Source organism: Cherax quadricarinatus, chromosome 6, assembly GCF_038502225.1.
Source record: "Cherax quadricarinatus isolate ZL_2023a chromosome 6, ASM3850222v1, whole genome shotgun sequence".
NCBI classification, from domain to species: Eukaryota; Metazoa; Arthropoda; class Malacostraca; order Decapoda; family Parastacidae; genus Cherax; species Cherax quadricarinatus.
The window spans coordinates 46421994-46443282 of NC_091297.1; the positions used below are offsets into that span (position 1 = coordinate 46421994).

The 21289-nt window shown below is 38.1% G+C and overlaps 1 protein-coding gene across 3 annotated transcripts in view; it reads right to left on the minus strand.

Annotated features, from left to right (window-relative positions):
• The window catches only part of LOC128693543 (serine/threonine-protein kinase Genghis Khan), a 230939-nt gene that overhangs the window by 132886 nt on the left and 76764 nt on the right, over positions 1 to 21289 (minus strand). For all 3 annotated transcript variants that reach the window (XM_070081421.1, XM_070081429.1, XM_070081424.1), the window contains exons 6-7: positions 11640 to 11781; positions 10276 to 10434 (exon numbers count right to left, since the gene is read on the minus strand). In XM_070081421.1, coding sequence (XP_069937522.1) covers positions 10276 to 10434; positions 11640 to 11781 — 301 coding nt within the window. The remainder of the gene's footprint in view (positions 1 to 10275; positions 10435 to 11639; positions 11782 to 21289) is intronic.

Here is a 21289-nt window from a genome sequence, read left to right on the forward strand (position 1 = left end):
ATGTCACTCTACACATACATGTACCAGCATGCATGCATATATATATATATATATATATATATATATATATATATATATATATATATATATATATATATATATATATATATATATATATATATATATATATAATATATATATATATATATATATTATATATATATATATATATATATATATATATATATATTATATATATTATATATATATATATTTTTTTTCAACAAGTTGGTCGTCTCCCACCGAGGCAGGGAGACCCAAAAAACAAAGAAAATCCCCAAAAAGAAAATACTTTCATCATCATTCAACACTTTCACCACACTCACACATTATCACTACTTTTGCAGAGGTGCTCAGAATACAACAGTTTAGAAGCATATACGTATAAAGATACACAACATTTTTTCTTTAGAATCTCCCATAAGCACAGTATCATCAGCAAAAAGTAACTGTGTCAATTCCCATTTTGAAATTGATTCCCTATAATTTAATTCCACCCCTCTCCCGAACACCCTACCATTTACTTCTTTAACAACCCCATCTATAAATATATTAAAACAACCATGGTGACATTACACATCCCTGTCTAAGACCTACTTTTACCGGGAAGTATTCTCCCTCTCTTCTACACACCCTAACCTGAGCCTCACTATCCTCATAAAAGCTCTTTACAGCATTTAGTAACTTACCACCTATTCCATAAACTTGCAACATCTGCCACATTGCTCCTCTAACCACTCTATCATATGCCTTTTCTAAATCCATAAATGCAATAAAAACTTCCCTACCTTTATCTAAATACTGTTCACATATATGCTTCAATGTAAACACTTGATCTACACATCCCCTACCCACTCTGAAGCCTCCTTGCTCATCTGCAATTCTACATTCTGTCTTACCTCTAATTCTTTCAATTATAACCCTACCGTATACTTTTCCTGGTATACTCAGTAAACTTATTCCTCTATAATTTTTACAATCTCTTTTGTCCCCTTTCCCTTTATATAAACGGACTATACATGCTCTCCGCCAATCCCTAGGTACCTTCCCCTCTTTCATACATTTATTAAACAAAAGTACCAACCACTCCAACACTATATCCCCCCCTGCTTTTAACATTTCTGTCATGATCTCATCAGTTCCAGCTGCTTTACCCCTTTTCATTCAACGTAATGCCTCACGTACCTCCACCACACTTACATTCTGCTCTTCTTCACTCCTAAAAGATGGTATACCTCCCTGGCCAGTGCATGAAATTACCGCCTCCCTTTCTTCCTCAACATTTAAAAGTTCCTCAAAATATTCTCGCCATCTACATAATACCTCCCTCTCCCCATCTACTAACTCCCCTACTCTGTTTTTAACTGACAAATCCATACTTTCCCTAGGCTTTCTTAACTTGTTTAACTCACTCCAAAATTTTTTCTTATTTTCATTAAAATTTCTTGACAGTGCCTCTCCCACTCTTTCATCTGCTCTCCTTTTGCACTCTCTCACCACTCTCTTCACCTTTCTTTTACTCTCCATATACTCTGCTCTTCTTAAAACACTTCTGCTTTGTAAAAACCTCTCGTAAGCTACCTTTTTCTCTTTTATCACACCCTTTACTTCATCATTCCACCAATCACTCCTCTTTCCTCCTGCCCCCACCCTCCTATAACCACAAACTTCTACCCCACATTCTAATACTGCATTTTTAAAACTATTCCAACCCTCTTCAACCCCCCCACTACTCATCTTTGCACTAGCCCACCTTTCTGCCAATAGTCGCTTATATCTCGCCCGAACTTCCTCCTCCCTTAGTTTATACACTTTCACCTCCCTCTTACTTGTTGTTGCCACCTTCCTCTTTTCCCATCTACCTCTTACTCTAACTGTAGCTACAACTAAATAATGATCTGATATATCAGTTGCCCCTCTATAAACATGTACATCCTGGAGCCTACCCATCAACCTTTTATCCACCAATACATAATCTAACAAACTACTTTCATTACGTGCTACATCATACCTTGTATATTTATTTATCCTCTTTTTCATAAAATATGTATTACTTATTACCAAATTTCTTTCTACACATAGCTCAATTAAAGGCTCCCCATTTACATTTACCCCTGGCACCCCAAATTTACCTACTACTCCCTCCATAACATTTTTACCCACATTAGCATTGAAATCCCCAACCACCATTACTCTCACACTTGATTCAAAACTCCCCACGCATTCACTCAACATTTCCCAGAATCTCTCTCTCTCCTCTACACTTCTCTCTTCTCCAGGTGCATACACGCTTACTATAACCCACTTTTCACATCCAATCTTTATTTTACTCCACATAATCCTTGAACTTATGCATTTGTCGTCCCTCTTTTCCTGCCATAGCTTATCCTTCAACATTATTGCTACTCCTTCTTTAGCTCTAACTCTATTTGAAACCCCTGACCTAATCCCATTTATTCCTCTCCATTGAAACTCTCCCACCCCCTTCAGCTTTGTTTCACTTAAAGCCAGGACATCCAGTTTCTTCTCATTCATAACATCCACAATCATCTCTTTCTTATCATTTGCACAACATCCACACACATTCAGACTTCCCACTTTAACAATTTTCTTATATATATATATATATATATATATATATATATATATATATATATATATATATATATATATATATATATATATATATATATACATACATGTGTATATATATATATACATATATATATATATATATATATATATATATATATATATATATATATATATAAACACATATTTTTATATATATATATATATATATATATATATATATTTTTTTTTTTTTTTTCAACAAGTCGGCCGTCTCCCACCGAGGCAGGGTGACCCAAAAAAGAAAGAAAATCCCCAAAAAGAAAATACTTTCATCATCATTCAACACTTTCACCACACTCGCACATTATCACTGTTTTTGCAGAGGTGCTCAGAATACAACAGTCTAGAAGCATACACATATAAAGATACACAACATATCCCTCCAAACTGCCAATATCCCAAACCCCTCCTTTAAAGTGCAGGCATTGTACTTCCCATTTCCAGGACTCAAGTCCGACTATATGAAAATAACCGGTTTCCCTGAATCCCTTCACTAAATATTACCCTGCTCACACTCCAACAGATCGTCAGGTCCCAAGTACCATTCGTCTCCATTCACTCCTATCTAACACGCTCACGCACGCTTGCTGGAAGTCCAAGCCCCTTACACACAAAACCTCCTTTACCCCCTCTCTCCAACCCTTTCGAGGACGACCCCTACCCCGCCTTCCTTCCCCTATAGATTTATATGCTTTCCATGTCATTCTACTTTGATCCATTCTCTCTAAATGACCAAACCACCTCAAGAACCCCTCTTCTGCCCTCTGACTAATACTTTTATTAACTCCACACCTTCTCCTAATTTCCACACTCCGAATTTTCTGCATAATATTTACACCACACATTGCCCTTAAACAGGACATCTCCACTGCCTCCAACCGTCTCCTCGCTGCTGCATTTACCACCCAATATATATATATATATATATATATATATATATATATATATATATATATATATATATATATATATATATATATATATATATATATATATATATATATATATATATATATAAATAATCTATATATCTATATATCTATCTATCTATCACACTCCTCTGGGTTTCCTTCTATTTTCTTTCTAGTTCTTGTTCTTGTTTATTTCCTCTTATCTCCATGGGGAAGCGGAACAGAATTCTTCCTCCGTAAGCCGTGCGTGTCGTAAGAGGCAACTAAAATGCCGCGAGCAAGGGGCTAGTAACCCCTTCTCTTGTATAAATCACTAAATTTAAAAAGAGAAACTTTAATTTTTCTTTTTGGGCCACCCTGCCTTGGTGGGATACGGCCTGTTTGCTGAAAAAAAAATATATGTATATATACACACACACACACACCCCTATGGGTTTTCTTCTATTTTCTTACTAGTTCTTGTTCTTCTTTATTTCGTCTTATCTCCATGGGGAAATGGAACAAAATTCTTCTTCCGTAACCCATGTGGATCACAAGAGGCAACTAAAATGCAGGGGGCAAGGGGCTAGTAACTCCTTCTCCAGTATATACACCTACCATCCAACTTACAACCAAGCTTGGTTCCGACCAATGGGTCGTAAGTCAAAATGGACGTAAGCCAAACCTTACTACTGAATATCAACATCACATTTTTGTAATGACTTTATTTTATTGTTTTATTCTGGTATTTCATTTTTACATTACTTTTTATGCTGTTAGTACTGTTTTTTATACTGTATGGTTTATGATAAACACTGTGTACATCACAAACAGTTGTTTATTTCCCAGAAATCTGGCATACAAAACATGGTCTTAAGTCAAGTGGTCATATGTTGAGCAGGTCATAGGTCGGATGGTAGGTGTATTATTAAATTTAAAAGGAGGAACTTTCGTTTTTCCTTTTGGGCCAAACTGCCTCGGTGGGATACAGCTGGTTTGTTGAAATAAGTAGCAGTCTGTTGAGTATACCTGGTAAAATGCATGGTAGAGTTATTATTGAAAGAATTAAGAGTAAGAGGGAAAGCAGGATAGCAGATGAACAAGGAAGCTTTAGGAAGGGTAGTATGTGTGTAGACCAAGTATTTAGAGTGAAACATATAGGTGAACAGTAGTTAGATAAGAGTAAAGAGGTTTTTGTGGCATTTATAGAATTGGAAAAGGCGTTTATCTGATAGAGTGCATAGGGGGACAATGTCGCAGATGTTACAAATGTATGGAATAGGAGGAAGGTTACTGGAACAAGGAGTTTTTACAAGGATAATGAGGCTCAAGTTAGGGTGTGTAGGAGAGAGGGTGATTATTTCCCAGTAAAAGTAGGCCTTAGACAGGGATGAGTGATGTCACCATGGTTGTTCAATATACAGTGGACCCTCGACCAACGATGGCATCGTATAATGTTAAATCCGACTAGTGATACATTTTAATGCAAAAATTTTGCCTCGACTAGCACTAAAAAACTCGACCAATGCGATTCGTTCCGTTCGAGACGCGTCCACGTGTGGCCTGAGCGCACCTCACTTGTCCCATGCGTGCCAGTGTTTACAAGCCAGCCACCGCGGTCACATCCAAACATACAATCAGAACATTTCATATTATCACAGAGTTTTTAGTGACTGCACCTGCAAAATAAGTCACCATGGGCCCCAAGAAAGCTTCTAGTGCCAACCCTGTGATAAAAAGGGTAAGAATTAGTATGGAAATTAAGAAATATTTTGAAGGGTTTGGGATGCCTATGCCAGTTGTGGAATCCATTGTGCCTACTTCAAAGATTAAGGAAATGTGCACAAAGTGGGTTGAGCTGCAAACCTTTATGGATGAAAATCACCCTAACACAGCTATTGCAAGCCGTGCTGGTGACTATCACGATGACAATGTTATGGCCCATTATAGACAAATCTTAAAGGAACGGGAGGTACAGAGCTCTATGGACAGATATGTTGTGCAACAGAGGTCCAGTGACTCTCAAGCTGGTCCTAGTGGCATTAAAATAAGAAGGGAAGTAACCCCGGAAAAGGACTTGACACACCTCAAGTCCTAATGGAAGGGGATTCCCCTTCTAAACACTAACACCATCCACACTCTCCCCTCCTCCCATCCCATCAATCATCACCAGATCTTCAATAAAGGTAAGTGTCATGTAATTGCACATATCTTCTTCAGTTTGTGTGAACTAAAATTAATATTTCATGTGGTAAATTTTTTTTTTTTTTCAATACTTTGGGGTATCAGGAACGGATTAATTTGATTTCCATTATTTCTTATGGGGAAAATTAACTCAACTAACGATAATTTCGACTAACACTGAGCTCTCAGGAACGGATTAATATCGTTGGTCGAGGGTCCACTGTACTTACAGATGGTGTTGTAAGAGAAGTGAATGCTCAGGTGTTGGCAAGAAGTGTGGGGGTTAAAAGATAAAGAATCTAACACAAACTGGGATGATGACAAAGCTTTTGGGAGATTCAGAAGAGAAGTTGCAGAGGTTGGTGTATGAGTTTGGTAAGGTGTGTAAAAAGAAGGAAATTAAAAGTGAATATAGAAAAGAGTAAGGTGATGAAGATAACAAAAAATTTAGGTAAAAAAAGTTTGGATATCAGATTGGGGGGAGAAAATGGAGGAGGTGATTTTTTCTTGTTTTTTTTTCAACAAACCGGCCGTATCCCACCAAGGCAGGGTGGCGCAAAAAGAAAAATGAAAGTTTCTCTTTCTAAATTTAGTAATTTATACGGGAGAATGGGTTACTAGCCCCTTGCTCCCGGCATTTTAGTCGCCTCTTACAACACGCATGGCTTACGGAGGAAGAATTCTGTTCCACTTCCCCATGGAGATAAGAGGAAATAAACAAGAACAAGAACTAAAAAGAAAATAGAAGAAAACCCAGAGGGATGTGTATATATACATATATATGCTTGTACATGTATGTGTAGTGTGAACTAAGTTTAAGTAGAAGTAGCAAGACGTACCTGAAATCTTGCATGTTTATGAGACAGACAGAAGGACACCAACAATCCTACCATCATGTAAAACAATTACAGGCTTTTGTTTTACACTCACTTGGCAGGACGGTAGTACCTCCCTGGGCGGTTGCTGTCTACCAACCTACTACCTAGGAGGTGGTGAATGTATCCAGATATTTAGGAGTGGATGAGTCAGTAGCTGGGTCTATGAAAGATGAGGTCAATCATAAAAATGATGAGGGAGAAAAAGGCGAGTGGTGCACTGAGGAGTCTGTGGAGACACAGAACATTATCCATAGAGGCAAAGAGGGGAATGCATGAGAGTATAGTTGAACTAACGCACTTATATGGGTGTGAAGCATGGGTGGCGAATGCTGCAACATGGAGAAGGCTAGAGGCAGTCGAGATGTTATGTCTAAGGGCAATGTATCGTGTGAACATAATGAAGAGAATCTTTTTAATTAGGAGGAGGTGTGGGGTTACCAAAAGTATTATCCAGAGGGCTGAGGGGGGGTTACTGAGGTGATTTGGACATGTAGAGAGGATGGAATGAAATAAAATGACTTGGAGAGTGTATAAATCTGTAGTGGAGGGAAGGCGGGGTAGGGGTCAGCCTAGGAAAGGTTGGAGGGAGGGGGTAAAGGTGGTTTTGTGAGTGAGGGGCTTGGACTTCCAGCAGGCATGTTTGAGTGTATTAGATAGGAGCGAGTGAAGACAAATGGTTTTTAGGACTTGATGTGGTGTTGGAGTGTGAGCAAGGTAACATCTATGAAGGGATTCAGGGAAACTGGCAGTTTGGAATCGAGTCCTGGAGATGGGAAGTACAGCCCCTGCACTCTGAAGGAGGGGTGTTAATGTTGCAGTTTTGTAAGTGTAGTGCAAGCACACCTCTGGCAAAACAGTGATGGAGTGAATGATGATGATGAAAGTTTTTCTTTTTTTGGGCCACCCTGCCTTGGTGGAAACAGCCACCTCTTTAAGACTCTGAAGTCTATTTACTTATTATTTATGCTTTTCTTAACAATGCAATTTCTGAAAAGGGAGTACAAATCTGGGGTGAAAGGAAGGGTAGGGGTCATCCCAGAAAGGTTTAGTGAGAGAGGGGGGATAAAGGTTCTGAGTGCTACAGGATTGAACGTCCAGCAGGATTGTGCGAGACTGTTAGATCAGAGTGGAGACAAGTGGCTCTAATGGACTGACATGCTGTTGGAGTGTAAGCACAGTAACATTTATCAAGGGATTAAAGAAAACATGTTAGTTGGACTAAAGTCCTGAAAGTGTGTAGCAGAGTGCCTGCACTTTGATGTGGGATTGTAGATGTTGTAGTTAGGAAGGTTAATAGAAGTATGTCTGCACACTTACGGCAAGAAAACTATTGAATAAGTGATGGTGAGTAGGTATCCCTTTTACAGGTCACCCTTCTTTGGTTGAAGATAGCCACTGCATTATAAATTATAGGAAAATGTCTTATGAATATATAATATAGTGTATACTAGAATTATCAAAAGAATTTAGGAATTTAGGAAGGAAAGAGGATGCACAGATCACGTGTTTGCATTAAACCATACAAGTGAACAATACAGCAGTACTCAGACAGAAGTAAGGAGCTGTTTGTAGCAAAAATGCAATGACTGGTAACAACTGTTCAATTTATGGATCTGGAAAAAGGCACATGATAGGGTGGATTGGGAAGCAATATCTAGCAATTGACTGGTAACATAAACAAAACAAAGCTCTATGTTTAGTATTTACTTTTTTTTTTTCACAAAGTGCTAGTCATTAAGGTATACTGAGTAGAAGTCAGCCAGTGCAATTCAATGTTCAAAGTAAAACCACATTCTGGTAGGTTTGTTGAAGAGACAAAAAATTATGTTGGCCTTACAACTCAAAGCAGGGATGTATCAGGATTCCCTAAGGCTACTGGTTGCATCTTAACCCTTTGAGGGTCGCCAGGACCTCTCAGAGACTTGTTCTCAGGGTCACAAAAAAAAAAAAAAAAAAAAAAAAAAAAAAAAAAAAAAATGTTCTTATGAAAAGATAATCTTTTCCCAATCATAATGACATCAAAAGTATGAAATTTGATGGAAAACTTACGGAATTATGCTCTCGCAAATGTTTACGCATCGGCGATTTTGCCCACTTCGAGCCCTATTTTCGGCAAATTCCAGTGTACTAGTCAACAAAAATCATAACTATTTCGCTAGAACTCCATTTTTTCTATCGAATGAGTACAAGAAACCACCCATTTACTGATTTCAACTATCCAATAAAGTAGTCAGAATTTAGAAATGTTGCCAATTTCACACAAATTTCAAAAGATGCCAATTTCCAAATAGGGTCCAGAATAAACAAGAAAGACATTCCTGGCACTAAAATAACATTTCCTCTGTTCATTAGTCACATCCCCAGGCCGTTCTTACATTTCTTTTGCTTTCCACTTTGAATTTTTATTCTCACAAAAAATAGAAGATTTACTGTTATGCAGACTACTGTATTAGTGTAGAAATGGTATAAATAATACCAGCGCACTTGTGAAAGAATATTAGATTTGCCAGTTGACATGTATTGGACGCGTGGCATGATATGTTTACTTTTGAGCTTTGGCAAAAATCGAACATTTCTGCTACTTTGAGCTCAATTTCAAGGTACTTTTCATTGTGAAACCAATCAAAATCATCTCAATTTCTGTAATATGTCTTCCATTCTATAAAATAAGACCAGGAAACTAGAATACAACCATAAATACCATACGAAAATGCAGTGCAAAGTCGCTGTTTTAAACCAAAAACATGGTCAGTTTTTTTTCTCATTACGCACTGTGTGCTGCAGGATTTTTTTATACTGCGCACACTGACCACATAGACCCATTCTTTCATATGTAGACCTACCAGCTTTCTCTTGCTAGATTTGAGGGCGCTAGAATTTATGCGTACTAGTATGACAAAAACCCTGGCGCGTAAGCCGTACTAGTACGGCCGAAACCCCGAAAGAGTTAAGTGCTTTCTAGGCTTGTGTGGTGGACAGTATTGTCGTCATAGTACCCCTGCAGTACATGGTCTTGACGACCAAGTTTGACAGACATTTCTGGCTATTCACGAATTAATATGGGCAGGACTAAGTAACTGATGCAAGAGACAAATTCAAAGATTATTGGATTACATAAACCAGGCTACGAAATAAAGGAAACAGTAGAAGCCGCTGATGTGTGTGAGCATCCAATGAGAACCTCGTTTCATCAGCTCCTAGAGGACAGTGTTATTGACATGACCCTACCAAAAGCATATCCAGGGAAGCCTCGAAAAGCATCCACACTAAAATTAACTGTAATATCATACCTAAAATTGCTCTTTATCATTTGATTTTTATGAAACAAAGTGCTACTTGCTACACCATAAAATCTGTCTAGTTGTTTCATGCCTGTGAGGTACCCTTCTTCGATGAATGACCAGGTTTGAACCCCAAGAAAATCTCTGGGCTGTAATAGATATCTACTAGGGTAAGGGCATCAACCCACTCCAATGGCTGTAGAATCCCATCCACGTGTCATGGGAGAATTTACTACATAAAACCCTGAAGAATGTATGTTAACCACTTCCTAGATGATTCAAGGATTCTTAAAATGCAAGAGACAGCCTATTTTCTGGTTGTGGTTTCTAGGGGGATCAGCCTGTTTTAAGGACAAGCACTGTATGTACTGCACCAAGTTGAACTTTAAAGAAAATACAAAATTTTACCCTCTCTACATCTCCAAGAAGTTTTTTATTATCATCAAGGAGCATTGCTTTTTCTCGATCATGTCTGCGCTTCACATCCATCACAGAGTCTTCCTGTTCTTCAGACCTCTTCTCTAGTTCACTGCGTAACTGCTCCACTTTTTTTGTCAATACAGTCACCTGAAAGAATTCACAGTGACAATTTCAGGTTATCAAATAACATATGCAAAAAAAAAAAAAAGAAAAAAAAAAAAAAAAAAAAAAAGGGGGAGGGGGGAAACACCACAAAAATAGAAAGCATAAAAGCATAAACTACAGACTAGTATCCTTGTTAGGTAAGACACACATGCAACAGTTAGGTATCTTTATTATGAAACGTTTCGCCTACACAGTAGGCTTCTCAACATCTGAGTTCTTACCTCTCCTAGTGGCCTACGTCTCACCTCTTGGCGCTATTTAAAGCTCCATCCTGTCACTTAATCTCCATATTGTTTCATACTATGGAACAATGCTCTTCTCCAGACTGAGGGACTGACCACCTCAAAACTTTAAGGGTGATGGACTGATTACATCGTCTTCAAGTATCTTCTGCTTCTATCAACTTTTCTGTACTCGACTGAAGAAGCCTACTGTGTAGGCGAAACGTTTCATAATAAAGATACCTAACTGTTGCATATGTGTCTTACCTAACAACCTGTCGGTATTTTATACCATTTTAATGTTCAGACTAGTATCCTTCATAAGTATACCATACTAAATAATGTTAAGAATTAGAGAAAAAAAATGGTGGAACTACACAAGAGATTTTCAAGATGAAACTGTCTGTGGTAGCTTTGTCCAACTTAAGCTTACTGTGTGTGCCACAGGCAGCAAGAGAGAGAGAGATGGGGAAGTATGAAGAATAAACCTAGTGAAAAGCAGGAATGTCCTGTACATAATAAAGAGAATACTGTGTCAACAGCCTGGCTGACCAGGCAAGCACCAGACCTGCTGGCCCTGGGCCAGGCTACAAGAATAAGGAAAATTTTGAAACCTGTCTAAGTTAGCCTAGTTGACCAAGTAAGAAACAATGAAGTGCAGTGTCAGGCCATGTTTTGAGAACAATTCTCAAAACCAGTCAATGGTACATCACATATAACCATGAAATTCTGCACAGAGCATCAAGAGAGAAAAATCTTCTCTTACACACTAAGAGGCCTATGACTGACTGATGAGAATCAGGCAAGAAAGAAATCACACTAGTAAAATTATACTACTAAACAAGAAAACTTACCAGATAAAAAATTCCAAATTATGAATCTACCTAAAGAAATAACAAATAGAATTAGATTTCACTATTTATCTGTCTCAAATACTGTACACCAAATAAAAAATTGTGCACAAACCTCATTCTGAAGTGCACTCTTTGTAGACTCTGCTTCTGCCAATTGGTCTCTGATGGCAGACATCTCGTGGCTGTGTCGTAGAGCCTGCTGCTGCGCTCTTTCTTCCTGATCCACACATACACGTTCCAAGTCAGATTTTAATCTGATAAAGTAAAAAAATTGTGTGTCATTCTTTTTTAAACTGAATTCGCTGACCTGACTAATTGGGCAAGTCTTTTTTTTTTTTGCTAAATCAGAAGAGTATAAATTCAATGTTGTAATTTTTCATGGGATTGCATTTTGCAGACAAGTTTTTTGTCTTTTGTTTTTTTAACTCAATGGCTATCTCTTACTAAGCCAGGATGACCCAAAGAAGAAAGTACATTCACCACTATTCATTTAACTGCTGTCTTGCAACAAGAGTGCCAACATCACATTCAGATAACCCTCCAATTGCAACACCACCATCCCTCCTTCCCACCTACGGGATTTACATCTTGGTAACAAGTTTCATAAACCTTACTTCCTCAAATTCCAATAGCATGTCCATTAACCTGTTAACTGTCTAAATGTAGATCTACGTTCTCTCGTCCAGCGCTACGAATATTTTGATTTTTTTTTTAAATTAACGAGGGCAATTTTCTGTGTGCAGTTAGGAAAAAAAAAAATTTAGGACCAGTACTTACCAAGATATAAGACATAAGAACATAAGAAAGGAGAAACACTGCAGCTGGCTTTTTGGCTCATACTAAGCATGTCCTTCAAAGATCCATCCCACTAATAGAATATTTGCCCTCATAAGAACAAAAGAAATAAGGAACACTACAACAGGCCTACTGGTCTATGCAAGGCAGCTCTAATTCTCCCCACCGGCTTAAGCCAATGCCTTGACCTAGTGAGGTCAGACACGTCACTTAAGGGAGAAGCAATGCATCTGACCTAGTAGCTAGTCAGGTCCATTTTACACCCACCCACACCCACTCATAAGAGCACAAGAAAGAAGGAACACCACAGCAGGCCCACCGACCCACGCAAAGCAGGTCCATGGCCCTCCTCCCCCCAGATTAGCCCAATGACCCACCTAGTCAGGTCACTTCCACTTAAGGAAGCAGCACAGCATCAGGCCTAGTAGCACAAGCTAGTCAGGTCCAACTCACACCCACCCACACCCACTCATTTATTAATCTAACCTATTTTTAAAACTACACAACATTTTAGCCTCTATAACTGTACTGAGGAGTTTGTTCCACTCATTCACAACTCTATTACCAAACCAGTGCTTTCATATATCCTTCCTGAATCTGAACTATTCCAACTTGAAGGCACTGCTGCAAGTCCTGTATTGGCCAGGAATTTTCAGCACGCTATTCACATCCCCTTTATTTATTCCTGTTTTCCATTTATACACCTCGATCACATACCCCCTAATTCTGTGCCTTTCGAGAGAGTGCAGATTCAGGGCCCTCAGTCTATCCTCATAGAGAAGATTTCTGATACATGGGATCAACTTTATCATCCTCCTAGCTGTCATTCTCTTTGGGTCTTTGGGTCACCCTGCCTTGGTGGGAGACGGCAGATTTGTTGAAAAAAAAAAAAAAACTCTCTCTCTCTCTATATTATATATATATATATATATATATGTATAGTGAAGGGATTCAGGGAAACCGGTTATTTTCATATAGTCAGACTTGAGTCCTGGAAATGGGAAGTACAATGCCTGCACTTTAAAGGAGGGGTTTGGGATATTGGCAGTTTGGAGGGATATGTTGTGTATCTCTATACGTATATGCTTCTAAACTGTTGTATTCTGAGCACCTCTGCAAAAGCAATGATAATGTGTGAGTGTGGTGAAAGTGTTGAATGATGATGAAAGTATTTTCTTTTTTGGGATTTTCTTTCTTTTTTTTTTTTGGGTCACCCTGCCTCGGTGGGAGACGGCCGACTTGTTGAAAAAAAAAAAAAATAAATATATATATATGTATATATATATATATATGTATATATATATGTATATATATATATGTATATATATATATATATATATATATATACACACACACACACACACACAGCAGGGCCCCACTTATACGGCAGGTTAGGTTCCAGGCTACCGCCGTAAAGCGGAAACCGCCGTAAAGTGGAACACCCTTTTTTTCCCACTTATAAATGCATACAAACACTAGATAACAAGTTTACACTAACATATATTAAGTTAGCAATAGAACCAGGCATCAAAAAAACAATAAAAATGTACAATACACACATAGTGCACTCATTACTTACCTTAAAATATTTATAGTCTTAATCTAGGGTGAGACAAGTAGTATTTATTGTAAGAAATCAAGTGTGGTATGTATGGTAATCAGCCAGGCTACCATACCAGGCCACCCCACCCACACATACAATTCTATGATATTTAAGCATCCCAGAGCGATAAAATGTATATACAGTTCACTCATTACTTACCTTAAAATATTTGTAGTCTTAATGTAGGGTCAGGAGTAAGTAAATGAGATAAAACGAATAAATGAGAGAGAGAAAGAATGAGTGCATGAGAGAGTACAGCAGAGTTATGTAAACAAACCAGGCGAAGGTAAGTTTTGTAAACGAAGTGTACACGTCTGGTTTGTTTTGTGTACAAGTTACATTGTGTACAGGTTGTCTCTACATTGATACGGTAGAATTAATAAAGAAGAACACTCCCATTCTCATGTAACATCATTTTGAGAAGAAATGATGCTCTGAGTGAAGGCAATGGAAATAAGTCACTCTGACTTTTTTGGGTTATCCTAGGTTCTCTACACATATGTTGTTATGTATGATAATCTATGTAACTGTATTTGTGTATACCTGAATAAACTTACATACGAAAGGAATAATTTTCTACAGTTACCCCCAGTAACACAGTAACACATTTTCTCTTATGTTAGATTAGAGAAAATGTTATTCTTGGCATCACTTGTACAAGTTATCTGGCTACGACATCTCATATTTATGTTTATTTATTCTATTGTAGGGTGTATTTATCATCTGTTTATGTTATGTATCGTGTTTATTATATAATTTTGAAAAAAATATCATGGATGGATTAATGAAAATGTGTATATTAACGTAATATACGACATTTAATGAGACTCGGTGAGTATTGTTATTATCATCATTTCTAATATGGTGTCACTTGTGCAAGTCGTCTGCTACCACATCTCACATTTGTGTTTATTTATTCTACTGTGGGGTGTATTTATCTTATTTATATGTTATGCATCGTGTTTATTATATAATTTTGAAAAAATATCATAGATGGATTAATGAAAATGTGTATATTAACGTAATATATGACATTTAAATGACTCGATGATTATTATTATCATTACTAATATGACGTCTGGAGACATAAGACACTTACCAATTTTAATGTGTACCTGCACGCCAGCACAGTATGTAAGTTTATTTAGGTACAGGTATACATAAGTATAATTATCAGAGTATATAAAATATGAAATAACTTTTAAAAACATTTGAAATTTAGGAGTTTCCAGACAAAATGGAGAGACTTAGTGCTTACTGAGCTCATGGAGAATGTAAACAAACAGGGTGGGGCGCGGTGACCGTATTAGAAAGTCAGGTGGGGGGAGCCGTATAGCGAGTTTTGGTCATAATTTGAAATGTCCGTATTAGCGGAACCCCATAAAGTGAAACGCCGTAAAGCGGGGCCTTCCTGTATATATATATATATATATATATATATATGTATTATATATATTATATATGTATTATATATATTATATATGTATTATATATATTATATATGTATTATATATATATTATATATATATTATATATATATTATATATATATTATATATATATTATATATTATATATGTATTATATATATATTATATATGTATTATATATGTATTATATATATATTATATATATATTATATATATATTATATATATATTATATATATATTATATATATTATATATATATTATATATATATATTATAGGTAATACATATTTTAAGAAAAAGAGGATAAATAAGTATACAAGATATGATGTAGGGCGAAATGACAGTAGTTTGTTGGATTATGTATTGGTAGATAAAAGACTGTTGAGTAGACTTCAGGATGTACATGTTTATAGAGGGGCCACAGATATATCAGTTCACTTTCTAGTTGTAGCTACACTGAGAGTAAAAGGTAGATGGGATACAAGGAGAATAGAAGCATCAGGGAAGAGAGAGGTGAAGGTTTATAAACTAAAAGAGGAGGCAGTTAGGGTAAGATATAAACAGCTATTGGAGGATAGATGGGCTAATGAGAGCATAGGCAATGGGGTCGAAGAGGTATAGTGTAGGTTTAAAAATGTAGTGTTAGAGTGTTCAGCAGAAGTTTGTGGTTACAGGAAACTGGGTGCAGCAGGGAAGAGGAGCGAATGGTGGAATGATGATGTAAAGAGAGTAGTAAGGGAGAAAAAGTTAGCATATGAGAAGTTTTTACAAAGTAGAAGTGATGCAAGGAGGGAAGAGTATATGGAGAAAAAGAGAGAGGGTAAGAGAGTGGTGAAGCAATGTAAAAAGAGAGCAAATGAGAGAGTGGGTGAGATGTTATCAACAAATTTTGTTGAAAATAAGAAAAAGTTTTGGAGATAAACAAGTTAAGAAAGCCTAGAGAACAAATGGATTTGTCAGTTAAAAATAGGAGAGGAGAGTTATTAAATGGAGAGTTAGAGGTATTGGGAAGATGGAGGGAATATTTTGAGGAATTGTTAAATGTTGATGAAGATAGGGAAGCTGTGATTTTGTGTATAGGGCAAGGAGGAATAACATCTTGTAGGAGTGAGGAAGAGTCAGTTGTGAGTGTGGGGGAAGTTCGTGAGGCAGTAGGTAAAATGAAAGGGGGTAAGGCAGCCGGGATTGATGGGATAAAGATAGAAATGTTAAACGCAGGTGGGGATATAGTTTTGGAGTGGTTGGTGCAATTTAATAAATGTATGGAAGAGGGTAAGGTACCTAGGGATTGGCAGAGAGCATGCATAGTTCCTTTGTATAAAGGCAAAGGGGATAAAACAGAGTGCAAAAATTATAGGGGGATAAGTCTGTTGAGTATACCTGGTAAAGTGTATGGTAGAGTTATAATTGAAAGAATTAAGAGTAAGACGGAGAATAGGATAGCAGATGAACAAGGAGGCTTTAGGAAAGGTAGGGGGTGTGTGGACCAGGTGTTTACAGTGAAACATATAAGTGAACAGTATTTAGATAAGGCTAAAGAGGTCTTTGTGGCATTTATGGATTTGGAAAAGGCGTATGACAGGGTGGATAGGGGGGCAATGTGGCAGATGTTGCAAGTGTATGGTGTAGGAGGTAGGTTACTGAAAGCAGTGAAGAGTTTTTACGAGGATAGTGAGGCTCAAGTTAGAGTATGTAGGAAAGAGGGAAATTTTTTCCCAGTAAAAGTAGGCCTTAGACAAGGATGTGTGATGTCACCGTGGTTGTTTAATATATTTATAGATGGGGTTGTAAGAGAAGTAAATGCGAGGGTCTTGGCAAGAGGCGTGGAGTTAAAAGATAAAGAATCACACACAAAGTGGGAGTTGTCACAGCTGCTCTTTGCTGATGACACTGTGCTCTTGGGAGATTCTGAAGAGAAGTTGCAGAGATTGGTGGATGAATTTGGTAGGGTGTGCAAAAGAAGAAAATTAAAGGTGAATACAGGAAAGAGTAAGGTTATGAGGATAACAAAAAGATTAGGTGATGAAAGATTGGATATCAGATTGGAGGGAGAGAGTATGGAGGAGGTGAACGTATTCAGATATTTGGGAGTGGACGTGTCAGCGGATGGGTCTATGAAAGATGAGGTGAATCATAGAATTGATGAGGGAAAAAGAGTGAGTGGTGCACTTAGGAGTCTGTGGAGACAAAGAACTTTGTCCTTGGAGGCAAAGAGGGGAATGTATGAGAGTATAGTTTTACCAACGCTCTTATATGGGTGTGAAGCGTGGGTGATGAATGTTGCAGCGAGGAGAAGGCTGGAGGCAGTGGAGATGTCATGTCTGAGGGCAATGTGTGGTGTGAATATAATGCAGAGAATTCGTAGTTTGGAAGTTAGGAGGAGGTGCGGGATTACCAAAACTGTTGTCCAGAGGGCTGAGGAAGGGTTGTTGAGGTGGTTCGGACATGTAGAGAGAATGGAGCAAAACAGAATGACTTCAAGAGTGTATCAGTCTGTAGTGGAAGGAAGGCGGGGGAGGGGTCGGCCTAGGAAAGGTTGGAGGCAGGGGGTAAAGGAGGTTTTGTGTGCGAGGGGCTTGAACTTCCGGCAGGCATGCGTGAGCGTGTTTGATAGGAGTGAATGGAGACAAATGGTTTTTAATACTTGACGTGCTGTTGGAGTGTGAGCAAAGTAACATTTATGAAGGGATTCAGGGAAACCGGCAGGCCGTACTTGAGTCCTGGAGATGGGAAGTACAGTGCCTGCACTCTGAAGGAGGGGTGTTAATGTTGCAGTTTAAAAACTGTAGTGTAAAGCACCATTCTGGCAAGACAGTGATGGAGTGAATGATGGTGAAAGTTTTTCTTTTTTGGGCCACCCTGCCTTGGTGGGAATCGGCCAGTGTGACAAAAAAATAATAAATAAATATATATATATATATATATATATATATATATATATATATATATATATATATATATATATATATATGTATACATATATATATATATATATATATATATCTTCTTATTCTTTTTAGTAATCTTTACAGGAAAAGGGGTTACTAGCCCATTGTTCCCAGCATTTTAGTTGACTTTTACAACACGCATGGCTTACGGAGGAAAGATTCTTATTCCACTTCCCCATGGATATAAAAGGAAAAGTAATAAGACCAAGAACTATTAAGATAAAATCAAAGAAAACCCAGATGAGTGTGTATAAATAAATGTGTACATGTATGTGTAGTGTGACCTAAGTGTAAGTAGAAGTAGCAAGACATGCCTGTAATATTGGCAGTTTGGAGGGATATGTTGTGTATCTTTATATGTGTATGCTTCTAGACTGTTGTATTCCGAGCAACTCTGCAAAAACAGTGATAATGTGCGAGTGTGGTGAAAGTGTTGAATGACGATGAAAGTATTTTCTTCTTGGGGATTTTCTTTCTTTTTTGGGTCACCCTGCCTCGGTGGGAGACAGCCGACTTGTTGGAGAAAAAAAAATATATATATACATATATGTGTGTGTGTGTGTGTTAGTTAGTTACCATTTTGTCCAAGGCACATGTCGATTAGACACTAGGCCTGTTGTGTGTGTGTAGGTGTGTGTGTGTGTGTGTGTGTGTGTGTGTGTGTGTGTGTGTGTGTGTGTGTGTGTGTGTGTGTGTGTGTGTGTGTTAGTTACCATTTTGTCCAAGGCACATGTCGATTAGACACTAGGCCTGTTGTGTGTGTGTAGGTGTGTAGGTGTGTGTGTGTGTGTGTGTGTGTGTGTGTGTTTGTGTAGGTGTGTGTGTAGGTGTGTGAGTGTGTGTTTGTGTAGGTGTGTGTGTAGGTGTGTGTGTAGGTGTGTGTGTAGGTAGGTAGGTAGGTAGGTGTGTGTGTAGGTGTGTGTGTAGGTAGGTAGGTAGGTAGGTAGGTAGGTGGGTGTGTGTGTGTGTGTGTGTGTGTGTGTGTGTGTGTGTGTGTGTGTGTGTGTGTGTGTGTGTAGGTGTGTGTGTTTGTGTAGGTGTGTGTGTAGGTGTGTGTGTGTGTGTTTGTGTAGGTGTGTGTGTAGGTGTGTGTGTGTGTGTAGGTGTGTGTGTAGGTAGGTAGGTAGGTAGGTGTGTGTGTAGGTGTGTGTGTAGGTAGGTAGGTAGGTAGGTAGGTAGGTAGGTAGGTAGGTAGGTGTGTGTGTGTGTGTGTGTGTGTGTGTGTGTGTGTGTGTGTGTGTGTGTGTGTGTGTGTGTGTGTGTGTGTGTGTGTGTGTGTGTGTGTGTGTGTGTGTGTACGTACATGTTTATAGAGGGGCAACTGATATATCGCATCATTATTTAGTTGTAGCTACAGTTAGAGTAAGAGGTAGATGGGAAAAGAGGAAGGTGGCAACAACAAGTAAGAGGGAGGTGAAAGTGTATAAACTTAGGGAGGAGGAAGTTCGGGCGAGATATAAGTGACTATTGGCAGAAAGGTGGGCTAGTGCAAAGATGAGTAGTGGGGGGGTTGAAGAGGGTTGGAATAGTTTTAAAAATGCAGTATTAGAATGTGGGGCAGAAGTTTGTGGTTATAGGAGGGTGGGGGCAGGAGGAAAGAGGAGTGATTGGTGGAATGATGAAGTAAAGGGCGTGATAAGAGAAAAAGGTAGCTTACGAGAGGTTTTTACAAAGCAGAAGTGTTATAAGAAGAGCAGAGTATATGGAGAGTAAAAGAAAGGTGAAGAGAGTGGTGAGAGAGTGCAAAAGGAGAGCAGATGAAAGAGTGGGAGAGGCACTGTCAAGAAATTTTTATGAAAATAAGAAAAAATTATGGAGCGAGTTAAACAAGTTAAGAAAGCCTAGGGAAAGTATGGATTTGTCAGTTAAAAACAGAGTAGGGGAGTTAGTAGATGGGGAGAGGGAGGTAATAGGTAGATGGTGAGAATATTTTGAGGAACTTTTAAATGTTGAGGAAGAAAGGGAGGCGGTAATTTCATGCACTGGCCAGGGAGGTATACCATCTTTCAGGAGTGAAGAAGAGCAGAATGTAAGTGTGGTGGAGATACGTGAGGCATTATGTAGAACGAAAGGGGGTAAAGCAGCTGGAACTGATGGGATCATGACAGAAATGTTAAAAGCAGGGGGGGATACAGTGTTGGAGTGGTTGGTACTTTTGTTTAATACATGTATGAAAGAGGGGAAGGTACCTAGGGATTGGCGGAGAGCATGTATAGTCCCTTTATTTAAAGGGAAAGGGGACAAAAGAGATTGTAAAAATTATAGAGGAATAAGTTTACTGAGTATACCAGGAAAAGTATACGGCAGGGTTATAATTGAAAGAATTAGAGGTAAGACAGAATGTAGGATTGCGGATGAGCAGGGAGGCTTCAGAGTGAGTAGGGGATGTGTAGATCAAGTGTTTACATTGAAGCATATATGTGAACAGTATTTAGATAAAGGTAGGGAAGTTTTTATTGCATTTATGATTTAGAAAAGGCATATGATAGAGTGGATAGAGGAGCAATGTGGCAGATGTTGCAAGTATATGGAATAGGTGGTAAGTTACTAAATGCTGTAAAGAGTTTTTATGAGGATAGTGAGGCTCAGGTTAGGGTGTGTAGAAGAGAGGGAGAATACTCCCCGGTAAAAGTAGGTCTTAGACAGGGATGTGTAATGTCACCATGGTTGTTTGATATATTTATAGATGGGGTTGTAAAAGAAGTAAATGGTAGGGTGTTCGGGAGAGGGGTGGGATTAAATTATGGGGAATCAAATTCAAAATGGGAATCGACACAGTTACTTTTTGCTGATGATACTGTGCTTATGGGAGATTCTAAAGAAAAATTGCGAAGGTTAGTGGATGAGTTTGAGAATGTGTGTAAAAGTAGAAAGTTGAAAGTGAACATAGAAAAGAGTAAGGTGATGAGGGTGTCAAATGATTTAGATAAAGAAAAATTGGATATCAAATTGGGGAGGAGGAGTATGGAAGAAGTGAATGTTTTCAG